A 14,936-nucleotide genomic window follows, 5' to 3' on the forward strand; every position below is an offset into this window, starting at 1 on the left:
GGGCAACCCACAGCCCCTCTGGCATGGCCCCCCACCCCGCGGGGTGCAGGCGCTCCCCAGGGGACCCCCACTCCTGAGAGCCACCCCAGCCCAGGACCGCAGGTGAGCCGGGACAGCCCGTGCTTGGTGGGGAGCAGGAGCTGGGATGGCCCCGCCGTGGCTCTGGGGGGGCCCTGTGGGGACCAGCTTTGGCCCCTCAGAGATGGAGGCGGGATCCCCAGGGCTGGAGGGATGCGGGGTGGGGGTGAGCCAGTTGTGCCCATGCTTCACCATCCCCAAATCCCTCTGTGCATCCTCCTCCCTAACACGCCACTGCCTTCCTCCATCACCAAGGGCCTTCATCCTCGCAGTGTGGCCACCTCCTCTCCTTCATCTTCCTCTCCATCCCCCTCCTCGCTGTCTCCTCATAGGGCAAAGCTGCCGCGGCTTAGCCCGATGCTGCGGGCTCCTGCCCTTCCCTGGGGAGGCAGAGGGACAGGGACAACCCACCCAAGGGTGAAAGAAAACCCTCACCCTCCCACCCAGCTGAGAAAAGGGGTCACCTCGGAGCAGGGGATGTGGTGGGCAGCAAGGAAAGCACCCGACCCCGCTGGTGTCTCCAGGGAGGAGGCACCGGCACCCCGGCAGCGCAGGCAGATCGTGCTTTGGCTGCTCTCGCAGTCCAAGGGAAGGACAGAAAAGAAATTAGGTCACGCTCCTTGTGCCGGGGCTTTGGCTGCACGAACCACGTGGCGATTAGGGACAAGGGTCCTTCTGCAGGATGTTTTGCATAATTTCCCCTTGTTTTGCAATTTCCGAGAGCTTAGGCGAGAAGAAAAGCCCTGTTTTTCCCGGGCTCCAGCAGCAGCCGGTCCCAGGCTCACCCAGTCTCAGACCCAGGCTCACCCAGCCCCGTGTCCCTCGGCAGCTGCTCACTCCCCGCCTCGCACGTCCCCTCTGTGAAGCTCCTGCCCGCTACACCCCGAACCCCGCCAGCCCCGTCCCGACCTGCCAGCCGGCAGGACTTTGGCTCCAGGGCAGAGTCTGCCTTTGGCGCTGCCCCACTCATTCATTTCATCGGTGCTTTTCCAACACCCCCCTGTAAATCCCCAGGGCAGGAGCCTTGGCCAGCTGCTGATGCACCCCGGGCTGGGGGCCCCCTGGGCTAGGGGTGGCCACTGGCTCCCTCCGGGGCTGGTGCTGGCCACGGGGACAAAGGACGGGTTCAGGCTGGGTACGGCTGCGGGGCGGGGAGCCAGGGCTGAGCGCCTGTTCCTGCAGCAAAGGGTCAAGGCAGCACGTGCCCCCTGACGGCCCGCGGCCGGCCCCTGCCCCTTTCCGCTGTGGCTGGCCGTGGGGGTGTTCTACAGGACCCCTCGCTGCTTCCCGGGGTACACGCCATCCCACAGGCACCATCCCGGGGGATGTGTTTGCCACGGGCAACAGATTGCCCAGCATCGCGGCCCTCACGCATCCACAAAACAGGCAGGGCAGGAGCGGGCATCACCTCCCCAGCTCCGCGCGCTCCCTGCCGTGCCTCCCGCAGCGAGCCCGAATGCTCGGCTCAGACCTCACCGCAGCTGTGGTCGGTCCCTCCTTGTGAAGCCGACGCTGGGAGGCCGTGGCCGGGGAGAGCTGCGCTGGGGACGTCAGCGAGGAGCAGGAACGGGCCTGGCAGTGACGTGTCCTCGGGGTGGACTGATCTGAATCAGTAATTTAAACCACAGATTTTGATCATGACTAAGATGAGGAAGTAGGAAATCTGCTGAGATAAAGCTTGCTAAATGTCTTTTTTTTTTTTTTAGTTTAAATTATTATATTTTTCGGTGGTTACCCCCAAAGGAAGCTTGCTTAGGAATGGTTAAATCACACTGCTGAGCACTGACTGTGCTCAGGCTTTATCAGCTGCCAGAATCTGCGCACCTGTGCTCTCCTCCAAGCAGCCAACCACCACACAGCTTCTCAGGCTTTTTCCTGATGCGTTTCTCACACCAGATCATTATTATTTTATTTACTGGCTTCTCCATATCTCAGCTGTCTGCTGACCCCATGTCATGGGCATTGGCTTTGATCACTGAACCCTGCAGCACCTCCGCTCTGGTTGGGCTCAAAATTCATGCTCTCTTGCACTCAGAGATTAGAAGAGGAAAACAAACCTCCTGGTGCCTCCCGTCCTCAGCAGCATCGTGGTTTGGGGAGACGCAGCTGCTGGACTGGGACCAGCGCGACCAGCACAGCACCCTGTGGGACCAGCACCAGCGCTTGGGGGCTCAAGGGTTTCCTACCAGCTGTTTTTCCCTCCCAGTTCTGGGAAAACAGAGCAAATTCTTCCCGCTGTTAATGTTTGATCAGGACGTGCCTGTTGCTCTCTGAACTCATCCCTGTAATAAAGCCAGGCAGGTGCCCGCGCCGGGGAGGAAGCTGCAGGGTGTTTAATGGGAGCCCAGAGCTGCGGCTCGGCCCAGAACGCAAACAGAGGGCACGGAGGTGCGTGCGGCACGGAGGGGCCGGTCCCGCGGCCACCTGCCTGCTGATGCACTTATCATCATCTCTGTAAACGCAGGGATGTCTCTCCGGGTGAGGCTTTGCCAGGAGAAGCTGGATTGCAGCTCAGCTGACCCCACGGATACACCCTACGGGATGTTCCAGTGCTTGCCCCGAGGAGCTGTCAGGCTGCACCGGGACAAACGGGGGGGATGATGAGGGAGCCCAGGGGTGAAGAAGCCGGAGAGGATGTAGCCTTCCACCTTGTACCACCAGCATCCCGCTAACACACATCATCTCCCTGAGCCTCCGTCCTGGTGCCCATCACCAACAGAGCCGGGAGCCACTCCACGGTTCCCTCCCTCAGACACGGGTTTGGCTGCACCCTCGTCTGCTGGCAGCACGGCAGATGCTCCTGCTCCCAGGTACTCATCCAAGCATCCATCCTCAGCCAGCAGAAGTGGCTGCTCTGAAATCGCTTCACCAGGGCTGGAGATGGTGTGGAGGGGCCAGGGTATGGGCAGCCTCACTGGTCCTTTGCTAGATGCCCCCATGGTGGCAGGAGCTACTTCTACAAAAAGGCCACTGAATGGCCTCTGGTCATGGCCAGAGAAGGGCAACGGAGCTGGGGCAGGGTCTGGAGCACAGGTCTGCTGGGGAGCGGCTGGGGGAACTGGGGGGGTTCAGTCTGGAGAAGAGGAGGCTGAGGGGAGACCTCCTGGCCCTCGGCAACTCCCTGCCAGGAGGGGGCAGAGAGGGGGGATGAGTCTCTGGAGCCAAGGCCCCAGCGCCAGGCCCCGAGGGAATGGCCTCAAGCTGCCCAGGGCAGGGTCAGGCTGGCTCTGAGGAAGGATTTCTGTGCAGAAGGGGCTGTTGGGCGTTGGAATGGGCTGCCCAGGGCAGGGGGGAGTCCCCGGGATCCCTGGGGGGGTTGAAGAGTCGGGCTGAGCCAGCGCTGAGGGATCTGGGGGAGTTGGGAACGGTCAGGGGGAGGGTCATGGTGGGGCTGGAGGAGCTGCAGGGGCTTTTCCAACCTAGAGGATTCTGGGATTCTGTGATTCCCTCTGGAGGAGTGGGCTCTGAACTTCAGACATCCCGAGAGGCAAACGCAACACTGACAGCTTGCCCTCACGCCTCAGCCCTGGGGCCCGATGTACCAGGAGGCTGCAGATCCCAGGCTTTGATCCCAGCGCTGTGCGAGGGGAAATGTCCTGCCTGCCTTGTGAACTTGCACCGTCTTGGGCCGGGACTTGGCTCTGGCGCAGCTCCTCTCTGCAGGGCTTAGATCATCCCTCTCCTGCGGAGAATACGCGGCAGCTGGAGGCCCCCTCACCGTCCAGGGACGCTCTCTCCCAAAGGCTTCTTTAACAGCCCCCTGAGGATTTCTCTGGGCCATAATATTCCCCTAGACAAGCCTTTCTTCTCCTCCCGCCTTTCTTCTGTCAAGGAGCCCTCTGGGACGAGCAGCATTGTCAGGATGGTGCCAATTAGGCTGAGCCGGCTTCCAAGAGGCTGCGCTGGCACCGGCCGGGGGCTGCTGTTGCTCATAAAGGTCTCATTGTTCAGCTCACCATGGGGCTGCTGGCCGGCGGGGCCGGCGCGGCCCTCTGTCTCAGGCACGCTTCCCGGCTCCACGCGGCGCTGGTGTCACTGCGCGCTGCTCAAAGGGATGATTAATGGGTGTCATTGCGGGGGCTGCGAAGGGGAGGATTTGTCAAGCCTCCCTCAGCTCCCTGCGAGGCCCGAACGCGCGAGCTGAGAAAAACCAGAGAACCATCAAAGTGGCCGGAGCTCCTGGAGGGGGGGGAAATCTGGCATCTTTGGCTCCTTTCCACGCTTTGTGCCTGACAATGGTCGGGATCAACGACTAATGCGCTTTTATTAACTGCTCCCCTAGATCTGGCTCGGAGAACATGGCCACTCCAGTGAGGACGTTCCCAGTTGCCCTGTGGACACCGACGCTGGCTCCCTGGCCAGGAGGAAACACCACGGCGGCGGCAGACACAAAGTGCGTCTTCAATGAGGAGTTCAAGTTCATTCTGCTGCCCGTCTCCTACAGCATCGTCTTCGTGGTGGGCCTGGCCCTCAACTCCTGGGCCCTGTGGATGTTCATCTCCAGGATGAGGCCCTGGAACGCCACCACCACCTACATGATCAACCTGGCCGTCTCCGACACGCTCTACGTCCTCTCCCTCCCCACCCTGGTCTACTATTACGCCGACCGCAACAACTGGCCCTTCGGGACGTGGCTCTGCAAGATCGTGCGTTTCCTCTTCTACGCAAACCTCTACAGCAGCATCCTCTTCCTGACGTGTATCAGCATCCACCGCTACGTGGGCATCTGCCACCCCATCCGCTCCCTCAAGTGGGTGAAGACCAAGCACGCCCGCATCATTTGCGTGGGTGCCTGGCTCGTCGTCACCATCTGCCTCATCCCCAACCTCATCTTCGTCACCACCAGCTCCAAGGGGAACAGCACCCTGTGCCACGACACCACCAAGCCTGAGGAGTTCGACCATTACGTGCACTACAGCTCCTCTGTCATGGCTCTCCTCTTCGGGGTCCCCTTCCTGGTCATTGTCCTCTGTTACTGCCTGATGGCCAAGAGACTCTGCAAGTCCAGCTTCTCCAGCCCCAGCTCCCGAATGCCCTCCTACAAGCAGCGCTCCATCAAGATGATCATCATCGTGCTCAGCGTCTTTGCCATCTGCTTCGTGCCCTTCCACATCACCCGGACCATCTACTACACCTCCCGCTACTTCCAAGCCAACTGCTTGACCCTCAACATCATCAACTTCACCTACAAGATCACTCGGCCCTTGGCCAGCATCAACAGTTGCCTCGACCCCATCTTGTACTTTATGGTTGGGGACAAGTACCGCGGGCGGCTGCGCCGGGGGCCAGCCCACCGCCTCCGGCCCGTGCCCACGTGCGAACTGGCCCTGGTATCCCCCCCCTCCACGGACAACGTCATGGGTGGCAGCCACGTGGCCAGTGACACCCAAGGGACAGGGACAGCACGGAGCGGAGGCAGGTGCTGAGGGGACAAAGGGGGTTCCAGTAACCTCAGCCCTGGTCTCCACGAGTTGCAGCCCCTCCGGGCTCCATGTGGGCACCCTGACCCCCCCTTCGCAGGGGTAGAAACTGCAGGGCTGAGGGCCGGTGGCCACAGGGCTTGTCCCAGCCCTGCCCTGGGATGCTGCGGTAGGAAGGTGTGGATGCCACTCAGGGCAGGACAACTGCCAGGCACCCATGGGAGCGGGGAAGATGCCGAGAAAGTAATTTTGAGGAGATAGGCTGATGTCCCATCCCAGGGCACTCCTGGGGACACGTGGGGGCTGACGTCCCTGGAGAGAAGGGACGCTGGTCCCTCTCTGGGCACATGCAGCCCTTCCACTCTGCTCACCAGCAACGTGTGGGCACCAGACCGAACCCAGGGATGGAGCCAACGCTGGGCCCCCCGCGTGCCTGGCAAAGGCTCTCGGAGACGTACCCATCACACTCCTGACCTTGGGAGAGGCGGGGAGGGAGGCGGCGTGGGGCACTTGCTGCCCGTAACCCCCCAATAAAACCCTTTCCCCTTTCTCTACGCCCAGACCTGTTTCTCTCTGTAGCAGAAGGAAGAGGGATGAGACGCCCACCCTCGCCCCAGAAACTGTTTGAGAGCAAAAGCCACCCAGCACCTCGACACCAGAGCGAGGAGCCGGCGTGGTGACACCCACGGTGATGGAAGAGTCCTCGGGAATCTGCCTTTACGGGTGTTTGCTTTCCAAATGTTTACCCAGCCCTTTTGTTTGACCAAGTGCCTGCGCAGAGAGGAGCGGGCAAGAGATGACTATCGGTGCTGGCGACAATCCCCCACCAACCCCGGGCAGGGACGGGCCCCACCACGGAGACTCCCATGAGTCCTTCCAGGGACACCCATAGCGTCATCAGGGGGTCACCCCCGAGTTGTGGCACCAGCCCCATCCCACCAGGAGCTGCCCAGGTCAGGCGGGGAGGGAGAGGCGCCGAGGGATGCCATGTCCCAGCCCCACGTCCCCATCTCACCAGGGAGTGGAACCCAGAGAGAGGAGGAGACCACCACCCTCCTCCCCAAACCCAGTTAACCCAGTAAGAGCAGCTGCTGCCCCTCACCTCCTGGTATGTCCGACGTGGCCCAGGTGGACCCGGGAGCTGTTTGGTTGCACCCGAGTGGTGCAAAGGTCCCTGCCAAGGAGATGGGACAGCCAGGGAGGGGACATGGGCGGGTGGCATGTCCACCTGCACAGGGAGCATGGGGGTAGAGCCCCAGCAGTGCTGATCCTGCCCCCCTCCCTGGCCCCCAGCACACACAGGCAGCACCACAGGGGTTGGAAATCTGTATTGGCTACAGAGGTGGTGGAAAAGGCTCATCCGTGGCCAGTGCAGCACCTGCCCCCACCCAGGGCAACATGGTCCCAGCTGAGGCCACTTCCCCAGGTCCCCAAGTCCAGGAGTGTCCCCCCTCCACTCCAAGGGAGTTGTCTCTCCCTCTTGCTCCCACTGGCCCCTGGGAGAGACCCCTAAAAAACCCATCTCTTTCCCTCTATCCATGACACCCCCTCCCTCAGCTCATGGTGTCCCAGTTATCTTGGGGGGACCGTGCCCATTGCTGGCCCCCAGCCTCGCACCAGCCCCTGCCACATCCTCAGGGGAAAACTGTCACCTGCAGCCTTCAGACCCTTCAAGGGGGACCCTTTCCCCATCTCTCCCTTCCCCTCCTTTCCTCCTCTCCTCCCACCTCCTGTGCAGGTTTTTCGGGTGGAGGAGCAGAGGGGTGGAGTGGGGAGTGGTCCCCCACGTGTCCCCTGTGCCAGGGCGGCTGAAATCCCCACCCGCAAGAGCCAACCGCCCTTGTGAGCCAGGATCTGGCCGCCGGCACCGGCCGCACTCAGAGGATGTGCAGCTCGTCCGACTCCGACAACCCGTACTTGGTCTTGTTCTCGTTGAAGAGCTTGAGCAGGGAGCGGATGTACATCTCGTGGTACATGTCCACCATCTCATGGCTCGGGTTCTCGATCTTGGGCACCATCACTGGCTCCCCCACTGCCAGGAGGGGACACAAGGGTCAGGCTGAGGGCACAGCAGGGATACGAGGCAAGTGTTGCCTTCCAACGCCACTCATAGCTGGGTGTCCTTCCTCCTCCAACCTTCCACCTCCCGGGGGTCCCTTCCACCCTACACAATCCCAGAGTCATCTGGGTTGGAAAAGCCCTTGCAGCTCCTCCAGCCCAACCATGACCCTCTCCCTGACCGTTCCCAACTCCCCCAGACCCCTCAGTGCTGGCTCAGCCCGACTCTTCAACCCCCCCAGGGATCCCGGGGACTCCCCCCTGCCCTGGGCAGCCCATTCCAACGCCCAACAGCCCCTTCTGCACAGAAATCCTTCCTCAGAGCCAGCCTGACCCTGCCCTGGGCAGCTTGAGGCCATTCCCTCGGGGCCTGGCGCTGGGGCCTTGGCTCCAGAGACTCATCCCCCCTCTCTGCCCCCTCCTGGCAGGGAGTTGCCGAGGACGTGCTAATAGGAAGGAAAAAAACCCCAAATTCTTTCAGAATCCTGCTGTCCCCAGGATAAGGGAGCACCCTGCTGCTGAACCCAAAATTGCCCCGTGGCCTGCTCTGGGTGACACACTACCACAAGCACAAGCAGCAGCGATGCTTCTTTCATTTTTTTATCCCAACATTTGTGACAGGTTTGGAACCACAGGCCCAGCTGCCAGCCCACACTGGGCAACTCACCCTTCCAGCCGTGACTCCTCACTTTTCCACCCAGAAACACACGTGGGCCGGCTCAGCGCCAGACCTGCCGTGTCCCCTCCCTTCACCCAGTTCAGGGTAAGAGCCAGCAGCTATTTAAAGGACCTTCAGAGGAACCCAGAAAATGTTTTTACCCCCTTGGGGTCATTCTGCAAGTAGATTTCAAAGCACACTGACAACCCACATGCTACTTCGCTTTGAATACAGCACCATTTGTCTCAGCGTTGGCCCGTCGGGCTCCACGAGAGGGTCTGGAGCACAAACACACACACACACGTTGTGCATTACACCAGGTACGCTAAAGCCACGCCATCCCCACACCACGCCAAGCAAAAGCACAAGTATTTCTATTAAACCATTAGTACTACGTGTAGCATCAGCCCTTCCAGACATCACCCTCAAAACACCTGATCAACTTAATGTAAAAAAAAAAAAAAAAAAAAAAAAACCCCAGCGCTCCTGGCCACCTGCTCTGGGAGGAACAGAGGCACAAGCCTGGGGAAAGGCCACCCGGCTGTGCCACAAGAAGCCTCGGCAGAGGAAACAAGCTGTTGGATGTTCCCTATTTCCCATCCCCAACTCCTTTGGTGGCTGGAATTCAGCCTGACAGGCTTCCTCTGCAAGAGCCTGGGATGAAGAGCAAGGGATTTTCACAGCAAGAACTAGGCAGCACAAGAGATTTTATTTTGCTTAAAATAGAGAGGAAAAAAAAAAAATACATCCACCCACAATACAAAGAGCGGTTTCCAAATTCAGGGACTTTCCTCTCAAGGATTTCCTCTGGGAGAACAGAGGCAGCCTGACCCCTCAGCAAAAGGCCCACCTGCGAGGAGCTCTGGGGTATCTCTGTACATGCCCAGTGTGCTCCAGTCTGACATTTAATGTAAACCAAAGCAAACTGTCAGGTTTACTCCCGACCCTGGTGCCTCCCAGCGAAGCCCTGGGTACCTCCGCCTATGTACAGTGTATTTACTCCTCTATCTCCAGGACACGGGCGATTCTTACAGCATTTCCAGGCCCTGCTCCCTCCACAGCGAGAGCATCAGCCCACGTTCTGCCGGTTGCCGTAGCCTCTCGGGTGCGTATCCTTCCAGTCGTCCCAGTTCCGAGCTTTCTGAAGAGCTTCCTCATCATCCTCTTCCTCTTTTTTCTCCTGCTGCTGCTTCTGCAACTCTTCATCAGTTATAGCTGCTGAAGGTCAAGAACAGGAGGGGCAGTAAGACAGGGGGAGATCCCTACTCGAGCCCTCCAAGCAGAAGTCCTGCCAGGCGCTGGTCTAGACAGAAAGTGGGACTTGCCAAAGCTCAGCCCAGTTACTTTCACAGCCTGACAAAGTCAGCTCATACTTTTCCTCAGCCAGTGGGTGTTTCACACCCTGACCATGTCCCCGTTCACCTTCCCCCTTGAGACTTCCCAAATTCTCTACCCCTTGGCTTCGCCGCTCCTACCTGCTGCTCTCTGCGGCACGCTCTGCCCAGCCACGACCCCCTGCCTGCGGCGCTGCTCGTACCAGTCGTCCACGGTCATCGTGGGGAGCCCGGGATACCCGGCCCCAAACACTCTACAGGAAGAGACAGGCAAAGACAGCCCTTGACATCGCTACGAAGGAGCAGAAACACAGACAACCATGCACAGAACTGCTCCGTAACCCGATGCGTACCAACGGCAGGCACGTTATCACGGAGGGCCTGATACAGCCCGGGCCTTCAGATTTAGGCTGTAACGTGCCTAATGAGATCCTGCTGCTCGTTTAGAGAGATGAAGGCTGCTCCAGCCCAAAGACCTTCGATCCCTTCTGCAGCCCAAAGCGGAACACGCTGTGCTAGCACAGCCTGCCAAGGGGAACCAAGTTAGGCACGGTTTGGCTAAATAGTTATCTGGAAGGCTGAGGGCAAATAATGTCAAACGCATGACAAGAAAGCTGCTCCCTATCCCATTTTGTGCTTTAGCTGCTATATTCCTTGCAAGAATCTCACGGTGCCACAAAGCGTTAAGACTGATATTCTTGGGAAAGCCTCACGGCTGAAACTGGTGTTATTGTGACTGATGATTCTCTGGTAGGTATCACATCTTCCCAGCCCCTATGATCACCTCTGAATTCACTGAAATCTTCCCAGGTTTACATCAGAGACCATGTGTGCTTTTCACTGCGGGGCTCTATTGTAAGAGTGAAGAACCATCCTGTTGTAGCACACAAAGGTTAGGGGGCCGGATAAGCCTTGCCTCTCTGCAGCTTACCAAACGGCAAAGTCGTGGCCTAGCAGCTAACACAGCGACATTTGCTTAACAACATCCCCCCTTCTGCCATCCCAACAGCATTAGCCAAGACACTGCAGTGCGCCGGTAACAAAAAAAAAAAAATAAAATCAGAGAAAGTCCAAGAAATGCATTAGACCTTCCCCCTGTCCCCTGCTCAGCAGCACAACACACACCATCTCGCTGCGATGTGCTGCCTGAAGGTAATGACTTTCAAAGAGTATCTTCAGCTTGACCTAAGAACAGAGCACTGCCTCATGCTGTGTCCAAATAACCACAAACGAACATACTTAGCCTGAGCAGCATCCCGGGTAAGAATGAAAGGTTTCAGTGGAGCCCTGGCTTGCCGAGAAGTACCGTGTGGTGGTGCTGAAGACTGAAGATGCAAACAGAAGTCACAAGATAATCGTGTAAATGAGAACCCCCTTCCCTGCTTCCCACCCCAAACAAGTTATTAAAGGTCTTGTAGAAGACAAATGTCTCTGCTGTCAGAGCAAGATGGACAATTCAGGCCTTACTCCGCTTTAAATCATGAACTCCATCTGTGAGTTTCCACAAATCACTTCTGTTTGTGCCTCTGTTACAGCCGCTCTGATCAAAGCGGAAAGCTGACAGAGCTAAACCAGATCAGCTCAGATCAAAGCATGAAATATAGTTTATTTTTCCCAGGGATCAAACGCAGCACACTCCGAAGCCAGCAGAGCTCGTTGTTCCCACTGATATCACCCAGGGCACTACAGAAGAGCAGAGCTCTGCAACGCCAGTAACGAACTGCACAAACCAGCTGTGCCCACTGGGCTGGACCATGGTCTGTGTCAGCACATTATGAATTTTTATTTCTAAACAGACATTTTAGGTGAGTAATGTAAAGCCCAGGATACTATTCTACGCAGGAATGGCAGGTCTATGAGAAGCTTTCATCGTTCAGAATGGGTATTTATTTCTGTAACATGTGGGCATGTTGTAGACCAGAAGCGTAGGGCTGAAAGAAATCACAAGGGTCTTTTAATTGTAAATGTACTCACTTCTTTAGAGTTAAGGGTCTGGCAGAACCCAGCAAAGTGGAGAAAAGGCTTTTGCATGAGACCGGTTCAGCTCTGATATTCAAAGCTCTAGCATTTCACCAGCCACGACTGCTTAGAACACGTGGCAGCAGTGGACAGTGACTAATCCCAATGTCAGACCAGAATTAAACCAAACCTCATCTGCTTGTGCTGTGACTGAGCTAAATTTCAATCTAGAATTCGAATAAAACTAACATAACTCTGCTACTGAATTCCTCTGGGGCTCATTTACCCACAACAGCGCCCAGCACCAGGTGCGCCCGTCCGCAGTCCCCAGGCCCTGCAGTTCAAGAGAGATCTCATACCTGTTTTGCGGTACCTCTGCTCCTCAGGATGACCATTTCTTGGTCAATACTCTCAATTTCCTCCAGGCTGGTGTTGATCCATTTCTGGATTTGTAGTATGTAAAATTCCCGTATCTGATCCTCATCTGCTTGCCCGCCCTCCACGAAGGTTCTCATAGAGGCCAACCTGTTCTCCAGTTCCTTCTTCTGCTTATACCTGTCTCAAGGAGAACAAAGTGAGATCATCAAATAACCTTTCTCCAGCCCAGCCCAGATACGGTGTTTTCTGCAATAAACAATCTCTTATTTCCTGAAATTCAATCAGATGTAGTTAGAGAGCCACCTCCTGCCCCAATCCCCTTTCCACTGCTCTTCACAGTTGCTGACCAGTGCTCATAAGGATACATAAACCCCAGATATTCATAAAGCTTCACGTGCCTTTGACTTTTGACTTCTCTGGGCGAGTAGGACCCACTTATTTAACAACTGAGAGTCCTGGAAAAGTGAAGCAGAGACTCACAGGAAGAGCACGGGCAGCACCAGATCACACTGGTTGTCATTTACTGATCATCTCTTGCCTTGTGCTTACACGTTGTTAAACACCAAGCAGGGGGGGACCCATCCCCTCACCTCAACTCACCACCAACAGAAGTTTTTTGTCAAAGAAAACTACATAAGAGTTCCAATCTGCTTTTAAAAGGCTTTGAAAGTGCAGGGTTATATGCATACGTGCAAAATATTTTCCTCCCGTCTTCCTCACCACTTCCATCTGCCAACTCAAATTTAGACATTACGTAGCATCTTTACTACCCTAAGAGGTTTAACATGATTTCATGTATTTAAAAAGAAAATTGTATGTAAAAAGGGAGGTTGTGATGATTTACTGTTGTAATTTAAGTATCTCCTCTCTGTTTCAAGTAGCTTTGAAGAAGACAGTTTAAATTTAGAGGCGCCTCTCTCAATTATTTCTCTTCTCCTAAAAGTTGAGCAATCCTCGAAAATTAAGCCTCCCAGGTAAAATTAGGCAAGCCTGGCAACTTTAATCTGGAGAAAACAGGACTGTAACTCATCAGCTCCTTCACTGAGAAAACCAGTGCAACAGCTATTTTGAATTGCTTCTATATGACACAACGATACCAAGAAGCCGCTTACAAGGCAGATCAAAACACTTCTCCAATTTCTGTCTCAGCTGGTTTTGTGGGTTGTTTTTCAATATAATTTTGGCTTTCTGGATTTTTTGGCCTTTTCAGGAATTAAAGGGGGGAACTACCTATATAATACACTTCCAGGTTAAATCCTTGTGTCCCACTTCCTCCTACAGTGCTGCCTGAAGAATGAGCAGTAAGAAGCAAGGATTAGAAACCCACGGGAGCTCAAAGGACAAGGAGCACAGAAAAGTCATTTAAAAAAAAACCCAAACAAAGAGCCACAAGAACCCCAAAAATACATCTTAACCAGCCAAACACCTGACTGCCCAGACCTGTCCTGTGGGGAAGCAAAGCAAACCACCCGTTCCCATTTGTCTTTATGCTCTGCAGTGGGATAAATTTTCTTCAGTTGGCCACTGCCATCCCAGCCTGTCCCCCAGGACGCCGGATCGCCTCAGAGAGCGAGGCCGCAGGCAGTGAGGATGAGCCGGGTCTGGAGCCGGTGTGATGATACAGGCCTCCTTAGGAAAATTTTGTTCATGCTGCCTGCACTTTTTACTGAAAGTAAATACAATTGCAACGCCTCACCCTGATCGACCTGCCTGTGACAGAACTCACAACACAGGCACCTCCCTTTTGTCTTCAAGCAGAAGGAGTCACAGGACAGGCAAACACAAGCCCTCAGCGAGAGGGGAGTACACACATAACTTAAACCCGGCCTGCAGCGCCCGCAAAACTCACTGGGGAGGTGATGTGCAGCTCTGACACTGCTGACAAGGCACTGAAAAGGCTTTGCTGTGCTGACCACAAAGGCCCTGATGTACTCCAGTACCCCAAACTTATCTTAGTTAAGTTACTCTCTAGAATATAAATCAGATTTTTGCATTTGTGCAATTTAAACAGCTCTTTAGCCCCACTTAGGCCTTTAACACAGTAAAACCCAACTTAAATCAACGAAGTCCCCAACTAAAGCATGACAAAGAGCATCAACCACCTCTTTTTTAAAGATCTTTTAAAAGCCCATTGGTAGGTAACTTCCAACATGAGCAGCTTTATGCCGTTAGCAGGCTGGAAACTGAAGATGTAAATACATCCCTCCAGTCTGTGCACAATCCAACACCATTAAGTAATATGTGGCACATATCTTAAAGGGAATGTTTAACGATCGAAGTATTCCAGTATCAAGGGAACGAGTTCTTTCCTGACAGTCCTTGTCTCTACACTGTCACACTGCCTGAGGCTCTCCCCTTCCCTTAGACAGATGACCAGAAGCCTTTAAACACCGCTAAGCAAGGGCCTACCTTTCAATTTTGGCTTGCCTGCTCGACGCCATGGCCACCAGACTGGGCTGGGCAGCGGCGGGGCCCCCCGGGCCCGGGCTCCCGGCAGCTTCCTCTCCCGGGGTGCTGGCAGCAGCCGGGGGTAGGTGGAAGCTGCCCAGCCCGTAGCTCCTGCAGAGCTTGAGGAAGCGCCAGAAGTGGGCCCGAGCGCTCTCCAGGTGCTCCAGCCTCCTGCTCAGGTCGACCTGCTTCAGCGTCAGGGCCCCCAGCAAGGCGGGGAGCAGCAGGTACTTCAGGTCGGCCGAGGCGATCTCCTCCAGCTCCTCGTTCTCGCTGCAAGGGGAGAGATGAACCTTCTCGATCCCGCTTCGCTCCACCCGAGCCCGGCCAAGCCCTACCCGCTCCGAGGCGGCCCGGGGGCCCGTGTGGAGGCGGCGGAAGGCACGGAGAGACCCTCGCAGGTCCCCCCAGGCCCAGGCCCGTCCCTCCCCTCACCTGAACAGGTCCAGCTGCGCCACCATGGCGGCCGCCCGCTGCAGCGCCTCCAGGCCCTGCCGCACCTTATCCTGCACGGCCGGGGCCCCCGAGGACGGCTCGGCGCCGGTCTCCACCTCCTCCCAGAGGCGCCGGCCCGCCGCCAGCAGCTCCGACAACCGCGGGCCC

The 14,936-nt window shown here is 56.5% G+C and overlaps 2 protein-coding genes across 2 annotated transcripts in view; one reads left to right on the top strand and one right to left on the bottom strand.

The window, feature by feature from the left end:
• The first annotated feature begins 6 nt into the window (after window positions 1-6).
• Window positions 7-5,964, top strand: P2RY4 (pyrimidinergic receptor P2Y4). Its single transcript, XM_026848577.1, has 2 exons — window positions 7-102; window positions 4,361-5,964. Exon 2 carries the CDS (start codon window positions 4,377-4,379, stop codon window positions 5,502-5,504), a length of 1,128 nt encoding a protein of 375 aa, XP_026704378.1. The 5' UTR covers window positions 7-102; window positions 4,361-4,376; the 3' UTR covers window positions 5,505-5,964.
• Window positions 5,965-8,879: 2,915 nt separating this feature from the next.
• Window positions 8,880-14,936, bottom strand: part of IGBP1 (immunoglobulin binding protein 1) — a 12,971-nt gene continuing 6,914 nt past the window's right edge. The window contains exons 5-10 of the mRNA XM_026848827.1: window positions 14,769-14,936; window positions 14,295-14,606; window positions 11,867-12,062; window positions 10,788-10,873; window positions 9,690-9,802; window positions 8,880-9,432 (exon numbers count right to left, since the gene is read on the bottom strand). Coding sequence (XP_026704628.1) covers window positions 9,284-9,432; window positions 9,690-9,802; window positions 10,788-10,873; window positions 11,867-12,062; window positions 14,295-14,606; window positions 14,769-14,936 — 1,024 coding nt within the window. The 3' untranslated portion in view covers window positions 8,880-9,283. The remainder of the gene's footprint in view (window positions 9,433-9,689; window positions 9,803-10,787; window positions 10,874-11,866; window positions 12,063-14,294; window positions 14,607-14,768) is intronic.

This window comes from Athene cunicularia, assembly GCF_003259725.1.
Source record: "Athene cunicularia isolate RWA chromosome 4 unlocalized genomic scaffold, athCun1 chr4_part3, whole genome shotgun sequence".
NCBI lineage: Eukaryota > Metazoa > Chordata > Aves > Strigiformes > Strigidae > Athene > Athene cunicularia.